The sequence below is a fragment of the Chelonia mydas genome, chromosome 15, assembly GCF_015237465.2.
Source record: "Chelonia mydas isolate rCheMyd1 chromosome 15, rCheMyd1.pri.v2, whole genome shotgun sequence".
In the NCBI taxonomy this organism is placed as follows: Eukaryota; Metazoa; Chordata; order Testudines; family Cheloniidae; genus Chelonia; species Chelonia mydas.
Window position 1 is genome coordinate 27,086,101 of NC_057856.1, and position 19,165 is coordinate 27,105,265.

General features: G+C 41.6%; 1 protein-coding gene across 1 annotated transcript in view; it reads right to left on the reverse strand.

The window, feature by feature from the left end:
• The window catches only part of PPP1CC (protein phosphatase 1 catalytic subunit gamma), a 35,752-nt gene extending 22,719 nt beyond the window's left edge, over nt 1–13,033 (reverse strand). Inside the window, exon 1 of the mRNA XM_037878515.2 lies at nt 12,801–13,033. Coding sequence (XP_037734443.1) covers nt 12,801–12,855 — 55 coding nt within the window. The 5' untranslated portion in view covers nt 12,856–13,033. The remainder of the gene's footprint in view (nt 1–12,800) is intronic.
• Nucleotides 13,034–19,165: the final 6,132 nt, after the last annotated feature.

Here is a 19,165-nt window from a genome sequence, read left to right on the forward strand (position 1 = left end):
AAAATCTCACTCTAAAACCCTGGACAGTAGTCAGCAATGCTTGATTAGAGGGCTGTGCGCACAAAGGACAGAACTGCACCCTAAACAGAAAGGTCAGTGTGAGCACATTTTGTCATCGCTATCCCACTGGTTCAATAAGAAGCAGTACAATTCTCTAATGAAGATGGCCTTATGATGATAAAAGCTGCAAGAATAGATTATGTCGCTCAGGAATAAGGTGTAGAGGGAGAATAGGAAGGGACTCATGGACCGAGTCCTTTATACATACATTACTACTCAAAATATTTTTTCAAATATGAAACCAAATTTCTTCTTGTCCTTAAATTAGGTTAAAAGTGACACTTACAGAGCCGACAGCTAAAAAAAATGCTGGACTCACGTTTTCTTTACAAAAGCTTGTGTAAGATCATATCTACACTACGAACATCTGCCAGAACAGTTATGTCAGTCAGGGATATGAGATGTAAGCCCCTACTGACACAGCTGTGCCAGCAATAGCCCCTTCTGTAATGCAGTTACATAAGCAAAAGCACAGTTCACCAGGGCTTTTATCAGCACAGCTATGTTGATCAGGGATCATCTTTCTTACACCAGCAAAACTGTGCTTCTGCCAGTATACCTTATTTTGCTCTTATGGCAGAGTTGCTCTTTCCTCCAGTGGAGAAGTTACATCTCCTGCCAAAAGCAAGTTTTGCTAGCATAAGAGGTGTCCACACTAGCAGCACGTTGCCAGTACAATATACCGGCACAGCTATAATGGCAAAGCACTTCATGTAGACATGGCCCAAGACGACTTGGTCTAACAGCAACAGTACAGTTCAATACTAAACGATCTTTCCTGAGTTTTAACATTGTATCCAATAGTAAACAAACTAAAGGCATTTGCAGATCATTCCTATGACAATTTTAATTTTGTATCAAGGGCATAAAAGGGATAAATAACTTGCGAATGGTTAAAATTCAACTATTAGCTGACTGAGCAGCAGCTATGTTGAGGTGGCCATTTCAGATTCAGAACTGGAACTGAAAAGATACTCCTAGATGCTCGAGCCTCTATGGGTATGTATACACAGCAATTAGACACCAGCTGACTCAGGCTCACAGAGCTTGGGCTAACTAGCTATTTAACTGTCATGCAGGTGTTTTGGATTGGGGTGCAACCCAAATTTTGGGACCCTCCCACCTCACAGGGTCCTAGAGCCCAAGTCAGCTGGCACAGGCCAGCTGTGGGTTTCTAATTGCAGTGTAGGCAACCTAAGGGTACAGCTATACTGCAACATAAGCCCAGGATTAGCTGAACTTGAGTTAGCAGACCCTGGGTTTGTTAACCTAGGGCATGAGCATCTAAGCTCATTTGTAACCCCATGTTAGGAATCGCTGAACTGTGGATCCCAGCCTGAGGCTCCAGCATCTACACCACATCATGCAGGTCTAAGTCCAACCATCCATATCCCAGACTTCCTAATGTTATCCTAAAAAAATGTGGCTGCTCTAGCCCTCTGTTCATGGTGCAATGTGGGAAAACTTGACTGCCCAACAAACTTGACTGTCCAGAGGACAAAGCGTCGGCCTGTGGGATCTGTGGAATACTTTTGGCAGACTCCTAGAGAGTGAATCCAAGGGGAGGGGGGAGGGGAGGGGCATCTCCACTGCAGAACAGTAAGGTCTGAACTCTGGGTTCTGGCCTGACTCAGGCCCCGACCCTCCTCCCCCATGGAGGGGGTCCCGAGACCCTATATCTGAGCAATTTGTGTGCAGACAAAAAGGGGGTTAGGTTTGAGTCTGAGTTTGAACCCTGGGCTTACACTGCAATGTATACATACCCCAAGGAGAGAAAATTCTAAGGCTATTAACTTTGATAAGACTAAAACTCACAGTAGCACTACCAAATTGAAAATGTGTACTTCACATATGACTGAAGAACAAAATAGCATTTTGTGTAATATTTACTCAGACTGTTATAAGTAGTAATGTGCATTCACTGAGGTAGAGGTTATGAGGGGAGCCTGGGGGAACTGGGATTGCTTAGTCTGCGGAAGAGAAGAATGAGGGCGGATTTGATAGCTGCTTTCAACTACCTGAAAGGGGGTTCCAAAGAGGATGGATCTAGACTGTTCTCAGTGGTAGCAGATGACAGAACGAGGAGTAATGGTCTCAAGTTGCAGTGGGGGAGGTTTAGGTTGGATATTAGGGAAAAAAATTTCACTAGAAAGGTGGTGAAGCACTGGAATGTGTTACCTAGGGAGGTGGTGGAATCTCCTTCCTTTGAAGTTTTTAAGGTCAGGCTTGACAAAGCCCTGGCTGGGATGATTTAGTCGGGGATCGGTCCTGCTTCGAGCAGGGGGTTGGACTAGATGACCTCCTGAGGTCCCTTTCAACCCTGATATTCTATGACTTGCTCACATCAGTGACAGTGGTAGAAATAAATGTTGGAAGACCTAGATTCTAAGCATCTAATTCTATAAGACATTGCTGTATCCCTGCAAAATGTAGTTGACTAAAGGGTATGACCCATTCCAAACTAGAGGTTTCCAAATTAGTGAGCACTCCTTGTTAATTAGGGACACCATGCGTCCCACATGCACCAGGCTTGCCCAATGAGCTTTGAAATAGGGTTACTTCAATAGCTTGTTTAATAAAATACTCCTACAATTCTGTCAGCAGCATGGGATATAAAAGAAAGCCAGAGAAGTCTCAGAACAAGCTGCCAGATCTGAGTGCAGTGAACTTTTAAAAAGACAGACGAGTTCATATTCAGCATGTAGCTGTTCAGACAGAAGTCAACATTTGTGCGCTACATACAGCTGACCTACATGCTGCAAGAACATGTCTCCAAGCCCATTTTCAACAACTTCACCACGCTAGCTCCTTTGTGAAAAGAGGCTGACCATGGAGCAAACATGGAGACACCTCCACACAAACACTGTTGCAGTTTCAGTGATCACCACTACCACCTCAACTCACATCTCTGGCATTATGACCAGCTATGGGAGCACATGGGCAGTGGTTCTCCTTACAAGAACATGGTGGAGTGGCTTTATTTGTGAAAGACAACAATGATTGAACTTTGTGGCTTGTTTTGAGGAAGACTGCATTTCCACAACTGCATGAACCCTATAAGGATCTTCACAAAAACAAGGAAATGCTTGAAATGTTAGATGCAAAAGTATTTAGAACATATAGCTCAATTTTTTGAAAAACTATGAAAAACATTTGCATTTACTTCTAGAAAATGAAGGCCTTTTTACCTATGGAAGAGTTAGGAAATAAGAATTCCATGTAATACTTTTCCTTTCCCACAAAAAGTTTTCTTCCCAAAGCGTACCTCAGAGTGCTTTGTAAGGTTAAAACATTGATTAGTAAGTTATTATATATATTACAGTTGCACCCGGAGGCTCCAATCAGCATCAGGGCCCTATTGTGCTAGGTACTATACAAACATAGTAAGAATCAGTGCATGCCCTGAACACCTTCTAAACAGAAGAAACATGGGAGAGCAGCATTACACATTCAAGCAGAAGGGTGGGAACAAGGCACAGAGAGGGTAAATGACTTGCCCAAGGTCACACAGGAAGTATGTAATAGGAGGCTGGGTTCAATTCCTGGCTTTAAGTCCCAGCCCAATGCACTAACCGCTAGAAAATGCTTCCTTAAACTTTTGGTTAGGTAGGAATGAGTGGATGCAGTGTTAATAGGCCGGGGAGGAATTTTTTAAAAAAAAAAATCAAATTATTTGCTTTAGGAAAAAGGCAAAAAACTTTATAAACACTGCCTAGGCAAGTTTATCCATATTCCCTCCCACCCAAGGCCTCCCTTTCTAAGGCCCAGGAAATCCTCTTTCCCTATTTACAGAGATCAATGGATGTCTCCCCAAACGAACATGTAAGAGGTATTATTACAAGGAACAGAAATCTGGGTGTAGAAAATGTGCAAATTTGATTTGGAGTCTCTCTGAAGACTTTCATGTATTAGCCAGGATCTCAGCACTCGCGCTCTTGCGCTCTCAAGATTTTCAGAAACAGATGGTTTATGATAGGTTTAGGAGCCTACCCTTAGATACCCATTTAAGATCTTGGTCAGCTATTTTAACATGTCAGTTAATCCTTTTTTCTGTGATTGTTTTCTTTTGCCACCTCAGTAAGCTGAGCAAGTTTCAATCTCATTTTCAAGACATTATATTATTGTGGAGTCCAGCTGCATGAATAACCAATTTCTCAGTTTGCTGACCATTCCATAAAATTGAAAAACTCATTTTAAGTCAACCCAAAGCAATGTTTGGGTTTCTCAGCAAATGAAAGAGTAAAAAGATTTGTTCCAGGTCAAATTAAATGTTTTGTTCAAAAAAAGCAATGTTTCATTTAATCGTTAAGGTGTTTGGCTTTTTAAAATAAAACAAGTACATTCTGAATCAAAAAATTGTTGCATTTGATTTAGAAAGTGTCAACACAAACTACCAAGTTCCATTTTTGATCAGCACCTACTTTTATACTCTATGTAATAAGCGTAGAATGATGCACTAAATGCTGGAAGCCGTTAGAAGGCTCAAGTTATAAAAACAAAATATCAGAAGTGCACAAAGACTGGTATTTCAAAGCCATGCTCCAGCTTTGAAAACCCTGGAATATCTTGATTAAAAATCTCTGGCCCCAAGAATGGGAGTTTAGCCATTTCCTAGAACCCCTTTTCATGGCTATCTGATCACTACTGACTCTTCCCAGTGTAGGGGTCATTCTCTCAGAGGCATCTTTCCTAGCATACTGTTCTTGTAACTAACGCTTTTAATTTTACCAACAGGCAAATGCAATCTTGAAGTGGCCATTTCACAAGCTGACTGCTGCGAACTACATCTCCTTTCTTATTCTTATACAGCTGATATATGCTCAGGTATTGCTACACACATTTTTGTACATCTCATTCTATTACTATGGGGAATTTTAAGAAACTTCATTCTTCCGTGCAGTGTTCCTGTTACTTACTCCCCACTTCAAGTCTCGTTCTTCTATCAATGTATGCTGTGAAAATTACTGGAATATTCTGCAAATGGGAATAAGCAGAAAAAGTATATAAACTCTAAGTGCCCTCAGAACAAGGGAAGAGAAAGGGAGCATCAATTACAGGCAGAGTTATCACTAAGTATTATATTTTCATTGAATTGTTCTTTAAGGTTGTGACCAGTCGAATGGCTTTGTACTATAAGAGTTTGAGGAATAAAGGAAGGGTCAAATATTTACATTACAATGAGGAAAGTTTAAAGTATGTCTGCAAGTCTTTAAAATCCAGTCATACAGATTCATTTTTTAAAGTGTCAGCTACTTTGAAATGTGGTCTCCATGAAACTACTCAACTGTGGGTGTACAATTTGTTGAAAGATTGTACTCAGAGTAGTTATCAATGGTTTGTTCACGAACTGTAGAGCAGTGAATCTAGTAGGGCACCACAGGGTTCAGTTCTGGGTCCAGCACTATTCAATATTTTCATTAATGGCTTAGATAATAGATTGGAAAGTATGCTTCTAAAATCTGTGGATGACATCAAGCTGAGAGGGTTTGCATGCGCTTTGGAAGACAGGATTAGAATTCAAAAAGATCTTGACGATCTGGAGAATTGGTCTGAAATCAGTAAGAAGAAATTTAAGACAGACAAGTGAACCACTTGCACAAGGAAGGAAAAACCAAACTACAAAAGGGGGAATAACTGGTTAAGTAGTAGTACTGCTGAAAAGGATCTGGGGGTTATATTGGATCACAAATTGAATGAGTCAGTGTCATGCAGAGGCAAAAAAGGTTAATATTCCAAAGTGTATCTATAGAAGTGTTCGCAAAAAGAAAAGGAGTATTTGTGGCACCTTAGAGACTAACCAATTTATTTGAGCATAAGCTTTCGTGAGCTACAGCTCACTTCATCGGATGCATACTGTGGAAAGTGTAGAAGATCCTTTTATTTATCTTTTATTTAAGATCTTTTTTTATCTTTTTATGGGGTGTATAAAAAGATCTTCTACACTTTCCACAGTATGCATCCGATGAAGTGAGCTGTAGCTCACGAAAGCTTATGCTCAAATAAATTGGTTAGTCTCTAAGGTGCCACAAGTACTCCTTTTCTTTTTGTGAATACAGACTAACACGGCTGTTACTCTGAAACCTATAGAAGTGTTGTATGTAAAACACAGGTGGCATTTGTCCCAATCTGTTCAACACTGGAGAAGCCTCAGCGGGAATACTGTGCCCAATTCTGGGACCCCCTTTAGGAAAGATGTGGACGACCTCGAGTGACTCCAGAAGAGAGGAACAAAAATGACAAAAGATTTAGAAAACCTGCACTATGAGGAAGGTTAAAAAACTGGGGTATGTTTACTCTTGAGAAAAGAAGTGGGATGGGAATGGACCCGATAAGTGTCTTCAAATATGTTAAGGGCTGTTATAAAAAGAAGACTAATCAATTGTTCTCCAAGTTCATCGAAGGTAAGACAAGGCCTTAATCTGCAGCAAGGGAGATGTAGGTTAGATATTAGGAAAATTTTTCTAAGCAAGCATAGTCAAACTCTACAATAGACTTCCAAGGAAGGTTGTGGAATCCCCATCACTGGAGGTTTGTAAGAACAGGTTAGACATAAATCTTTCAGGTTTACTTGGTGCTGCCTCAGCACAGAGGGCTGGACTTGATGACTGAGGTCCCTCCCTTCCAGCCCCACATTTCTATGGGTCTATGAACATGGGGTTAGATTATACCCCCTTTTTAAAAAATAAAAATAAAGTATAAGCAACTTTTTTTTTAAACTGTCTTTAAAAATTTCAGCCCAAGAACTACAAATAATTTGCACTGAAATTAACCATAATCTGTTAAGATTTAAGTTTATTAATTTAACACATTTCACACTGAATCTTTCCTAGGTATCATATTAATGGGACATTTCAAATTGGTATTAAGAGTTGGACAAATTATATTTCTCTTTTACACGTGAATCCATGTTTTGTCAACCGTAGTTCTTTCCTTTATATTTTGACGTTAAAAGTTATAGATAACTGCACAATCACTACATTCAATTTCTACACTCTAAATTTTTAATGTAACTTATCCTTTTCATGCAAGTTCAATTACACTAACATTCTATTATTAAAACAAAGTAATTTACTCTTCACCATTTAAACACTTCATTCTGATTGGACAATGAAAATAGATTTTCTGGTTAGTTTCACTTTGAGTCTCCTGCAAAGAGAGTACAAGACTAAAAAGTATGTTGTAAATACGGAAGCAATGTTTAAATCCCAACACCTTCTCACTGATTTGAAGTGTTTCACAAGGAAATTTCCATTGATATTAGGTTTTGTTAGCTCCAAATTACCTATCTAGATGCTTAAAATTTTATTAGCAAAACATTTAGAATGACTATTACCTACAAATGCAGGAGTATGTTGTTTCTAAGGACTGGTGTATTGAAATACAAGATACCTCTAAAGATTAAGCCTTCACTAAAGAGTTTTAAGATTCGGTTTGAGAGATGTCCAGTTACGAAAAGATTTTTTTTTTTTGGCAACGTGCTAGTCCATCAGAGCAAACTTTTAATCAATGGAGAACTCAGTCTGAAGTGTTATTCATTTGAGGGGAATTTGATTGAGATATAATTATATGAAGTTATGTAACAGTTTCAGACATATGCATAAAGAAAAGGAGTACTTGTGGCACCTTAGAGACTAACAAATTTATTTGAGCATAAGCTTTCGTGAGCTACAGCTCACTTCATCGAATGCATCCGATGAAGTGAGCTGTAGCTCACGAAAGCTTATGCTCAAGTAAATTTGTTAGTCTCTAAGGTGCCACAAGTCCTCCTTTTCTTTTTGCGGATACAGACTAACACGGCTGCTACTCTGAAACCTAAAATAGTATGGTGGGTTTTACATGTTATTTCCCTTTTAAGCTACACAAATCACAACTTAGCACTTCTATTCAAAACACAGCTATTTACTTGAATGCAAGAATGGGTCTTTGGCCTTCGTTTGTAAAAAATGGTATTAAATGCAGAAGGCTACATTAATCCAATATCATTGAGATTTATAACAAAGTTTTTACTCCACATAGCAACTGACTGCTACAGCTCATATTAAAATAGGAGTAAATATATAATACAGTAAATACATATAAAGGGGCAGAACTAGCTGATGTGGGAACGCTGTTAATATTTATAACCAGTGTCATAAGTGATTTAAATCTAGAAAAACAATACCTGCCCCAAGCAGTTTAAAATCCTCTCTTGAATCTCTTGATTTTATATAAAGTTTCCATGTTAAACCTTTGGCATTTAATCAATGCAACACTAGTTAATATTGCTAATTTTTGTAGAGACAAATACAGTGACTTGGCCATATCCTTTGAGTACCTTGTTAGTTAGTTCTTTAAAGTCCTATTTATGTAGTATTTCAAGTAGGGCTGTTGATTAATCGCAGTTAACTCACATGATTAATTCAAAAAATTTAATCGCAATGAATCTCTGTGACATAGCAGGGAGTGGGGAGTATTGACCTGGGAATGTTGCAGGGGACTTTTACTGGGACTGTCTGCATTGGGGATGGGAGACACTCCCTGAGAGAAGATACCTGAGCATGTAACATGAGAGCCCAGGATGGGGGTTGGGGCCATGTGACACCTTCTGCCCTGGAAACTGGACAAAGGCTGGAGGAGGAACCAGGGGGAGGGGGTGCAAGACGGCTGGAGGGGGTTTCAGTTTGGAGCTGGCTGGGGAAACGGAGGGAGCCCCAATACTGGGGTCTGAACTCCCTGCCCCCCAGAAGGAATTGACTGAGGGGTCCTGGTTGTACCTACAAGCTCTGTTTGGGACTGTGTTCCTGTCATCCAATAAATCTTCTATTTTACTGGCTGGCTGAGTGTCACGGTGAATTGCAGGTTAATTCAAAAAAATGAATCGCAATTAATCGCACTGCAAAACAGTAGAATATTAATTGAAATGTATTACATGTTTGGATGGTTTTTAAAAATATATTAATATCAATTACAACACAGAATAAAGTGTACACTGCTCACTTTTTTATTACAAATATTTACATCGTAAAAATGATGAAAAGAAATAGTATGAAGTGAACTGAAAAATACAAGTACCTGTAGTGCAATTTTTTTTTTGTTACATAACTGCCCTCAAAAATAACGCAAAACTTTAGCGCCTACAAGTCCACTCAGTCCTATTCTTGTTCAGCCAATTGCGAAGACAAACAAGTTTGTTTACATTTACAGGAGATAATGCTGCCCACTTATTTACAACGTCACCAGAAAGTGAGAACAGGCATTTGCATGGGACTTTTGTAGCTGGCATTGCAAGATATTTACATGCCAGGTATGCTAAACATTCGTATGCCCTTTCATGCTTCAGCCACCATGCCAGAGGACATGCTTCCATGCATCTGATGAAGTGAGCTGTAGCTCACAAAAGCTTAAATGCTCAAATAAATTTGTTAGTCTCTACGGTACCACAAGTACTCCTTTTCTTTTTGCGGATACAGATTAATACTGCTGCTACTCTGAAACCTTCCATGCTGATGACGCTCATTAAAAAAAAAAGCATCAATTAAAGTTGTGACTGAAGTCCTTGGAGGAGAATTGTATGTCTCCGGCTGTTTTACCCGCACTCTGCTATATATTTCATGTTATAGTAGTCTCAGATGACAACTTAGCACATGTTGTTCATTTTAAGAACATTTTCACTGCAGATCTGACAAAACATAAAGAAGATACCAATGTGAGATTTCTAAAGATAGTCACAGCACTTGACCCAAGGTTTAAGAATCTGAGAGGGATGAGGTGCGTGGAGCATGCTTTCAGAAGTCTTAAAAGAGCAACACTCCGATGCACAAACTACAGAACCCAAACAACAAAAAAAGAAAATCAACCTTCTGCTGGTGGCATCCTGACACAGATTACGAAAATGAACATGCGTCAGTCTGCACTGCTTTGGATTGTTATTAAGCAGAACCAGTCATCAGCATGGATGCAGGTCCTCTGGAATGGTGGATGAAACATGAAGGGACATATTTACATGCCAGATGTGCTAAAGATTCATAACTTGCAATTTTCAGAGTAGCAGCCGTGTTAGTCTGTATTCACAAAAAGAAAAGGAGTACCTGTGGCACCTTAGAGGCTAACCAATTTATTTGCGCATAAGCTTTCGTGAGCTACAGCTCACTTCATCGGATGCATACATCTTGCAATGCTGACTGCAACAGTGCCACGCGAATGCCTGTTCTCATTTTCAGGTGACATTGTGAACAGGAACCAAGCAGCATTATCTCCTGCAAACATAAACAAACTTGTCTGTCCAACCAATTGGCTGAACAAGAAATAGAACTGAGTGGACTGGTAGGCTCTAAAGTTTTACATTGTTTTATTTTTGAATGCAGTTATTTTTTGAACATAATTCTACATTTGTAAATTCAATTTTCATGACAGATTGCAGTACAGTACTTGTATTAGGTGAACTGAAAAATATTATTTCTTTTTTTTTTTACAGTGAAAATACTTGTAATCAAAAATAATATAAAGTGAGCACTGTACACTTTGTATTCTGTGTTATAATTGAAATAAATATATTTGGAAACTTAGAAAACATCCAAAAATATTTAAATAAATGGTATTCTGTTATTGTTTAACAGTGCGATTAATCACAATTAATGTTTTTAATCGCTTGACAACCCTAATTTCAAGATAGCAACCTTCACATTCCCACCCAATCCCAAAAAGTCTTAGACAGCAAATAAGCATTATATAAAATATCAAATACATCTTACTACTTGTTCTACCTTTTAACATTTCAACTACTTTTTCTTGTTAAAGAACTTTGACATATTTACGTTCTTTTCCTGGAAAATACTACTGATAGTTATGCTATAGCAAGGCAAACAACAACAACAGTAAGTAGCCACTATACAAACAACTTTTAAACTCTATTAAACACCAAACGCACTGAAACAAGGAGCTGACACCTGCAAAAAGCAGCAATTTTTCATGAACACTTCTGCCTAAACTTGTCAAAGACATGCAAAAAAAATTTTTTTTCTTCAACACCCCCTAACAAGAGACACAAGCGCTCTCTCTGTCTCTTTATATATAAGCAGCACAATCACAAACCGAATCCACTGGATTTGTAAATCCTAATAGTTTCTATAGCAGCAAAATTGTCCCTTTGCCCTGGCCTTTCATTATCCAGGTCAAAGAAATCTCACAAAAAGGAAGCGATTAAAAGCATTTATCTACTGTCTGGCTCAACAAAGTCCTAGATTACTTTGTGCCAAATGGGAAAAAAATTAAAACCCTGGCCAAGCTCTTCCAGGGTAAATCCAGACTTATGAGTGCATGGACAGACTTGAGACAGGCTGGATAAATCCAGTTTTCTTCTTTAAATAAATTATTTTGCTTTCTATTCCAAGGAAAATATCCACTGGCTACTTCACAACCTTGTACCTTTGCCAAAGAAAAACAAACCATTTTAATCAGATGCTGACCAAATAAAAAAAATGAAACCCACCACAACCCCCATATTTATTTAGAAAAGACTAGACACTGGGTGCACCTCCCTATCTCCCACCCCCAAAGCATTACAGATGGACAGAACAAACCATTTCAATAAAATGGCACTTACAAGTGCAAAAGCAGCCCAATTCCACTTTAAAAAAAATCAAATATGAGGCTTTATAAACTAAAACTCATAATTACATACCCAGTCAGAGGTTTGTATTCCTACAAACAACAGATTACAATGTTCTAATTAAAAATGATAACCCTTCCCACCTGAAGAACCACACAGAAAATCCCACAGATTATTCTAAAAAGGCTACCACAACAGACTCAATCTCTGTCCTTTAGACCAAGGGTTCTCAACCTTTTTCCTTCTGAGCCCTCCCCCCGCTATAAAAACTCCATGACCCACTTGTGCCACAACAACTGTTTTTCTGCATATAAAAGCCAGGGCATACATTAGTGGGTAGCAAGCAGGGCAACCGCCCACAGCCCCATGCCACAGGGGAAGCCACAAAGCTAAGTTGCTTTGGCTTCAGCCCTGGATGGCGGGGCTCCGGGGTTCAGCCCCACGCGGTTGGGTTTCGGCTTTCTGCCCCGGACTCGAGAAAGTCTAATGCCAGCCCTGCTTGGTGGATCCCCTGAAACCTGGCCGTGGCCCTCCAGGAGGTTGAGAACCACTGCTTTAGACAGAGACAGGCTGCAGCCCCCCCAACTGCCCAGCCAAGCATTCGTCTACTGCGCATGTGTGCGCGGGGCAGGATACTGGACATTCAGCTTCTGAACCTCTCTCTACCCCCCCCCCCAATCGCCCCCCAGTTGCAAAGGGGGCGGGCGGAGGGGAAGCGCACCGCAGCGCGGCTCAGGACACTGGTTTTCCACCAGGGCCGGCGCTGAAGGAAACTCCCGGCGTGACCACGCAGAGGCCGGCCAGAGGGGGCGAGACGGCAGGGCGGGCGAAGCCGGGAGGTCGCCGGGGCACGGGCAAAGCGCCGCTCGGCGGCGGCCAGGGGGGGGCCGGGCACGGGCGAGCGGCGCGTATGGGGCAGGGGCCCCCTCACCGCCCGGCTGCCCCCGGACACACCGCGCCGGCCCCTGCCTTCGCGCCGAGCCCGCCCGCCCCCCTGCCGCGAGCCGCCCCCAGGCTCCAGCCCCACCGGACCCTCCCTCGGCTGCAGCCGGCGGGGCCGAGGGCATCCCCTCAGGGACCCCCCCGCCGCTCTCCCGCCCGCCGCGCTTACCCCCAGACCCCGCTCCGCCGCCAGGACCCCCCGCTCCCTCACCCTCCAGCAGCCGTTGGATGATGCTGTCGATATTGAGCTTGTCTATATCCGCCATCGCCTCTCAGCGGCAATGCGGGGCCCCGCAGCTCCCGCGCCCGAGTCGCCCGCCTCTCCCTGCTGCCCGCCGGCCCGGCGCTCGCCTGCCTCCCGCCCGCCGCTCTCAGCAGCGACCCAGCTCCGAACAAAATGGCCGCCGTCCCCTCTCAGGAAGCTTTGGTGGCGCACGAACACTAAGTGCAACGGCCACGGCGGTCGGGAACCCTTTATAGGCAGAGCGCGAAGAGAGAGTTCGCTTAACAGCGTCCCGCGCTCGCGAAATCCTTCCGCCGCGAGGGGGCGGGAGCAGGGACATAGATCCGACCGGAGCTTTAAAGCCGGCATGTGCCCGCAGCATTGCGAAGGGGGTGGTGTTCAGAGAGCCGCTCGCAGCCAGAGCCCCCAGACGTGCAAGTCTGGCTCCCTAAGCGACTAGATCAAGCCAAAAAGAGCGAAGATTATTATTAATGGCAATCCTGAATAACTAATATCAATAATAATTGTCGATCCATAAATATAATACACATAACTAATTAATATCAATCGTAATTTGCCATTGATAACCGTGCTAACTAAAAAATGATCAATAACTATTTCAAGTGATAATTGTGTTATTAATATATCAGATTTTGAGACTATTTGCTCTGTTGCTTAAAGGTGCCCACTTTTTTCTTTTAAACAGACCTGACCAGCCACTTAGGACATCTGGCTTTACCCTGGAAAACAACTGTCTGACAACCACAGATGTGGGGAGTTTTTTGAAGAAACATGGTCTGCTGAGCACAGACTAGAGCTTCCGGAGATTGAAGTCCTGGTCCTGCAAGGTGCCCAACAGGAATAAACCCTTGCACCCAAATGGCGCTCCCAGTGTCTTCAGCAGGGCCCCACGTAGGTTCACGGCTCCCACTGTGCAGAGCATATTGCACAACTGGGTCCACAGATTCTATTCCTGGCTTTGGCAATGACTCACTGTTTAGTGTTGGGGAAGTCAATTTCTCTGTTTCTCAAATGCTTATCCTCCAATGAACTCCATGTGGGTGTAGGGGTTTGGCCATGGGCCTCCCATAGCACAATTGGAGTCTCAGTTGCTCCATCAATAAAATGGGGTAAATCATACTGACCTACCTCCCAGATGTGATCTGAAACTTACTTCAGTAATGGCCCCGATCCTGCCACTACTTTCTGCAGATGAGTAACTATGCATGCGAGTCTCCCTGGGCCTGTAGTTATTTCCAGGATGTTTGTTAAGTGCTTTGAAATTCTTGGAGGAAGGCACAAGAAATGAGCATATCCTTTAAAAAATATTTTATTATTGTAATCCATATTTAAAATTATTTTATTCTACATGTAATAGAAACACATTGGAGGCAAAGTCAAAAACAATTAAAATCAGCTGAATTTCTGACAAATTAAATTGCATTGGCAGTGAGATGGTCTGTGCTGGCTTTTACTATTGCTCACTGCTTTGCATCTATGCCTGAATATTGTTTAATGGGTTTATTTACTCCTAGTTTAATTTGCAGGGATGTCTCTGCCAACCCAGTTTCCTCCTCCCCTCTCCAAGATAAATTGCTTCCACTGTACACGTGCTGGATTCTTTACACAGCAGTTATATAATAATCATAACAACTCATTATCATGGTGGGGCCAGAGCAAAGTTCAGGCTGATCATGGTGATGAAGCAGGAAACTTGCAGTCTCAGCACATTTTAGAGCCAATAATGAAGAAGCAGTTGAAAGGAGATAGATGTAGAGACAATAGGTAACCACAGGCATTTGCTGATTACAAAATGCACCTTCAAAATTTAGCTCTGGAGTGAATGTCTATTCTAATGGGTACCCCAGAGTCAAATGCTAATCTCAGAACATCCGTGTAAATCCAAAGTAACCCCACACTGATGTACATCTGAAGTAACTTTATTGTCTTCAGTGTGACTGAGATCCGGATCTTGCCAGCCACGTGTAATGAGTTGCTATGAGAAACTCAACTTTTGTATTTTCAAAATTTGTGTGTTTAAATTCAAACCTTCTCATTTCCACTTCACTCCCTAAACTTCTTGATTCTCCTTACTGTTCCATTTGTCTCCACCTTCAGCTTTGCCTCTGTTTTCATGCTGCCTCTTCCCTTGGAACAACTTCCCAATTCTTGCCCACCAAACACCCTTTCTCTCTTTTAAATCTCTCCTTTAATTCCCTGGGTCAACTTCTCTGCCAGCTAACTCCATTGAACTCAGTAGAGTTACATCAGCAGAGAATCTGGCCCCATGTTTCCAAGGAATCTTTCCTGTCTTGTTCTCCTTGCCAATAAGGTCTCCATCCCCTCTCATATTTCAAGTGCTGTTCCACATCTTGACAGGTTTCAGAGTAACAGCCGTGTTAGTCTGTATTCGTAAAAAGAAAAGGAGTACTTGTGGCACCTTAGAGACTAACCAGTTTATTTGAGCATGAGCTTTCGTGAGCTACAGCTCACTTCATCGGATGCATAGCATATGCATAGCTATGCATCCGATGAAGTGAGCTGTAGCTCACGAAAGCTCATGCTCAAATAAACTGGTTAGTCTCTAAGGTGCCACAAGTACTCCTTTTCTTGTTCCACATCTTGTTTCTCTTAGAGGCCTAATCCTGCAAGGTCCTGAGCACCTCCTGTGAGGTGCTGAGTACTTTCAACTCCTGTTGATTTCTGTAGGAGTTGGAAGGGCACAGCACCTTGCAGAATCAGGCCTTTAGCATTCAATCCTGACAGCAAAGATGTCAGTGGGACCATTCACCTATGTGAAGTTACTTGCATGCATGCAGGATTGGCCTTTAGAACATAAACTCTTCAGGGAAGGGAATATGCCTTGCTCTGAATCTGATCATGCAAAGTGCGGAGGACTAACAATTCCCAGTAGCCTCAGCAGGGGTTTAGGATTAGGCCCTTTTTTACAATGCACTAGGTACATTTACAGTGCTACATAAACACTCGCTGTTCTAATACTAAACCACAATTAATATCAATAAAATACAGTGTTTGCAAACCACAGTCATTAAAGTGCCATTTTAAAATGATTTTTTCTGAAATCAACTAATTGTTCTTTGCAGAAAATAGCAAGTCTCACTCGGCAACAATGTCATTGGTTTAAAAAAGGGGCACAGCCAAAGTATTTTTAATAGTTTTAATTTAATTTTCCCACCACCACCACCAGTTATTTGTTTCAAGGTGTTTGTGGGAGAAATAGCCAGGGAAATCCCTCCATCCTTTAAACAGCTTGCTGGCTTCAAGCATTCAATAACTTTCCAGCCTAGAGAACATATATCTCCCCTCCTCTCTATTTTTCTGAGGTTTGCATTATAGTTTGCTAAATACATGATGACATGCTATTTGTCTCGCTCCACAGCTTCAAGACCTTTGGGTTGCTTCCTCCCTCTCCTCTAGGAACTAAACCAGTGATTTATTTATGGAATAAATAAATCACTGGTTTAGAACTCCTTGGAAGGCTGAATATGAAATGCCTTTTCTTACCCATTTTTCTCCTCCATTACAAGCATTTACACTGCGTTAGTTGTAGTAGACTGTCTCAATCTGGGCTGTTGGAACTAATTTTTTTAATGAATGCTCTTTTTTTATTGCTGTGAATGGGTTGATCATAAGAAATGTGAATTAGCCAAAGTCCCTATTGACTTAGGTTACATATTTGCTGAACCTATGAAATTCCATGTGTATTAAATGAAGAATTACCTGCATTTTGCAAACATTATAAGAATAAAACTGAATCAATTTTGGCTTTCCCAAGCTCGACTTTCAAACATGGCTTGTGTGCTTCCATGCCTCCTATTGTTTACAGCTAGTTATCCTGCCGTTTCCATCTAGGGAAAATTTCTCCACATTTTATTCAATCTTGATGTCTAAAAAAGTTTGCTGACCCAGAAGCCTGAGATGTTTCTTTATAGACAGTGGCCATTTAAGTCTGACAACGGACAAATTTCTGGGCAATACCACCAGTTGGTAGTAATGTTGCCCCCTTTGGCTGAGCAGTGGGCAAATTTGGGGCCACACAAGTCAGTTTCCTGTTTGGAACAGAAATCAGTTCAATTTTTTCTTAGTGTAATTTGTTTATTTACAAAATAAACACCAGTCTTGTTTCTCTGAACAGCAGTCAGGACAAACTGAACGCAGGCAGCTCCTTGTGCAGAAATCCCAAGTAAGAAACCACTGCCCTGTTCCTAGAACCAACTAGCTTGAGCTTCTGCCCCCTCCATTTAATTGGTGCAAAAGCGGAACGTAGACGAGTCCATAGTCAAACATGTGTAGCCTGCTTCCTTCCAGAAACTACACTAAGTTCTCTCTCCTAACTGCTTAATACATAGTTCTGTTTGCGCCCTCAGCCCCTATGTATGAAACCTAGGGAAGCACATAAGCTCCACATTTTCCTTCTGAACTGAAAGGTCTCACAGTGGGATGAGGCATCAGCCCTTTCCTTTGCATGCAGTTGTTTTGCACTAGAGAGGGCTGAGCTGTTCCTGTCTAGCACTGTGCAGGAACCAGGTTTTTCATGTTGTACGAAATGCCACGTTTTTGACATTTGTTTTGAAATTTCCTACAATGTGACATGTTTGGAAAATATTTGCTTCAGGTCAGTCGAAACATTTCGTTTCAATTTCAACATTTTTTTACTAATATCAAGTCAAAGAAATTTCAAAACAAAAAGTTGTTTCAAAACAGAAAAAGTGAAATGTTCTATTCTGAAAATGTCAGAGGAAGATTTAAAGTTAATCGAAAAGCTTTTTTCAATGTTTTCTCTAAATGAAATGTTGTAAAAATTGACATGTTCCCACGGGAAGTTTTGGTTTCAATGAACCAGTATTTTGTGACGGTGAAGCATCCCACTGGAAAATTTTTGACCAATTCTGCTCATGCTGTTGGTCACAAAGGAGAGCATTTTAAGCACACCCCTTCACTTTAACAAGTTGGTCTGTGATCACTTTGCATCCAAGAACTTCTCAAAATACGAACTTACATACTGAATTCCCCCTGTGAAAAGTCCGGATCAGACGCAGAAACAGGAGCAGTGGCAGCTCCAGCTCCGAAATGTAGCTGTGCCACTGTATCTTGCGTTAGTTTCACATGGATTGAAGAAAGCTCTCAGTGAAGTGCCCCTGGACGCTATGGCCTGATTGTTCAGTAGTGATGTGCTGCTGCTTTGCAGCCCCCTCTTGAAATGTGCACGACGCAGCTGGAACAGTAGAGTTGCTGCCCTGAGACATGACCCAGTTCTCCACCCACACTGATTTTACACCAGTGAACCTAACTAACTTGAATGGACTTATTCCTGATTCACACCAGTGTGAGAGGAAAATCAGACTCTCTGGACATTTGTCTGGAAGGGCTATAAAGAAGAGCAGTGTATAGAATTAGGATGAAGGTAAATTTTACCTTGATTTTTGTTCTCCTGGTTTCAAGGCGGGCAGAGTTCCTTTCTACCCTAGAGTGGAAGAAACACCACTTAACAAGAGGAGGCACAAGAATGAAAAAATCAGTCTGGAACAAGCCAGCTGAGGCACTTGAAAGAACAAAACAATGAGTTGCAAGAAACCACAGACCAAAACTGGGGCAACAAAACATTGAGGGGGGAAGAAAAATTCCTAAACATTGAACAAAAGGGCTTAACAATTGTGAGTAAATGCAATGCCAGCCAGAGACACAGTCATGCGTTTAGGCTTCCAAAAAGACAATTGAAAGGGGCCTGACCGTTCACTTCTGTGCATCCAAAATTAGCACTAACTCCAATGGGAGTTTTGAGTATGCATGAAATGCAAGATGGGACTACATGAGTGCTCACTGAGCTACTGAAGGCAGGAATCTCAATACAGCCAAGCTATTCCCTATGCTGAAGTTAGGTGACCATAGTTCCGGGGATGTGAAATCACTGTTCCCTTTCCCTCCCTTCCTGTCTGTGGACTAGATTCTGATCTCACTCACACTGGTGTCAGTCCCTAGTCACTCTATTGACTTCAGTCAATTACCCTGGAATTCCACTACCATACACTACCAGAATCTGAGAACCTGGCCTTGTGTAGGTAGCTGCCTTTATTTTATTTGTGCGTGTGTTCATTTGTTTTCATTCGCACCTCCTCCTTTTAGCTCTTCTATTAGTGTAAACTGGCAGATTTTCAGGAGCAAAGCTGTTATTACATAATGTTACACCGAAAGGTATATGAATGAATTCAGAGGAATGTGTGACTCAAGCCAGTTTTGAATCACTGCTCCCTCTGAAGTCATTCAAATGCCTTGGACATGCCATTGCAGGCAGTTTCTTTGCCCTGTAGTTTCCTGCTGCTTTCGGGATTTCC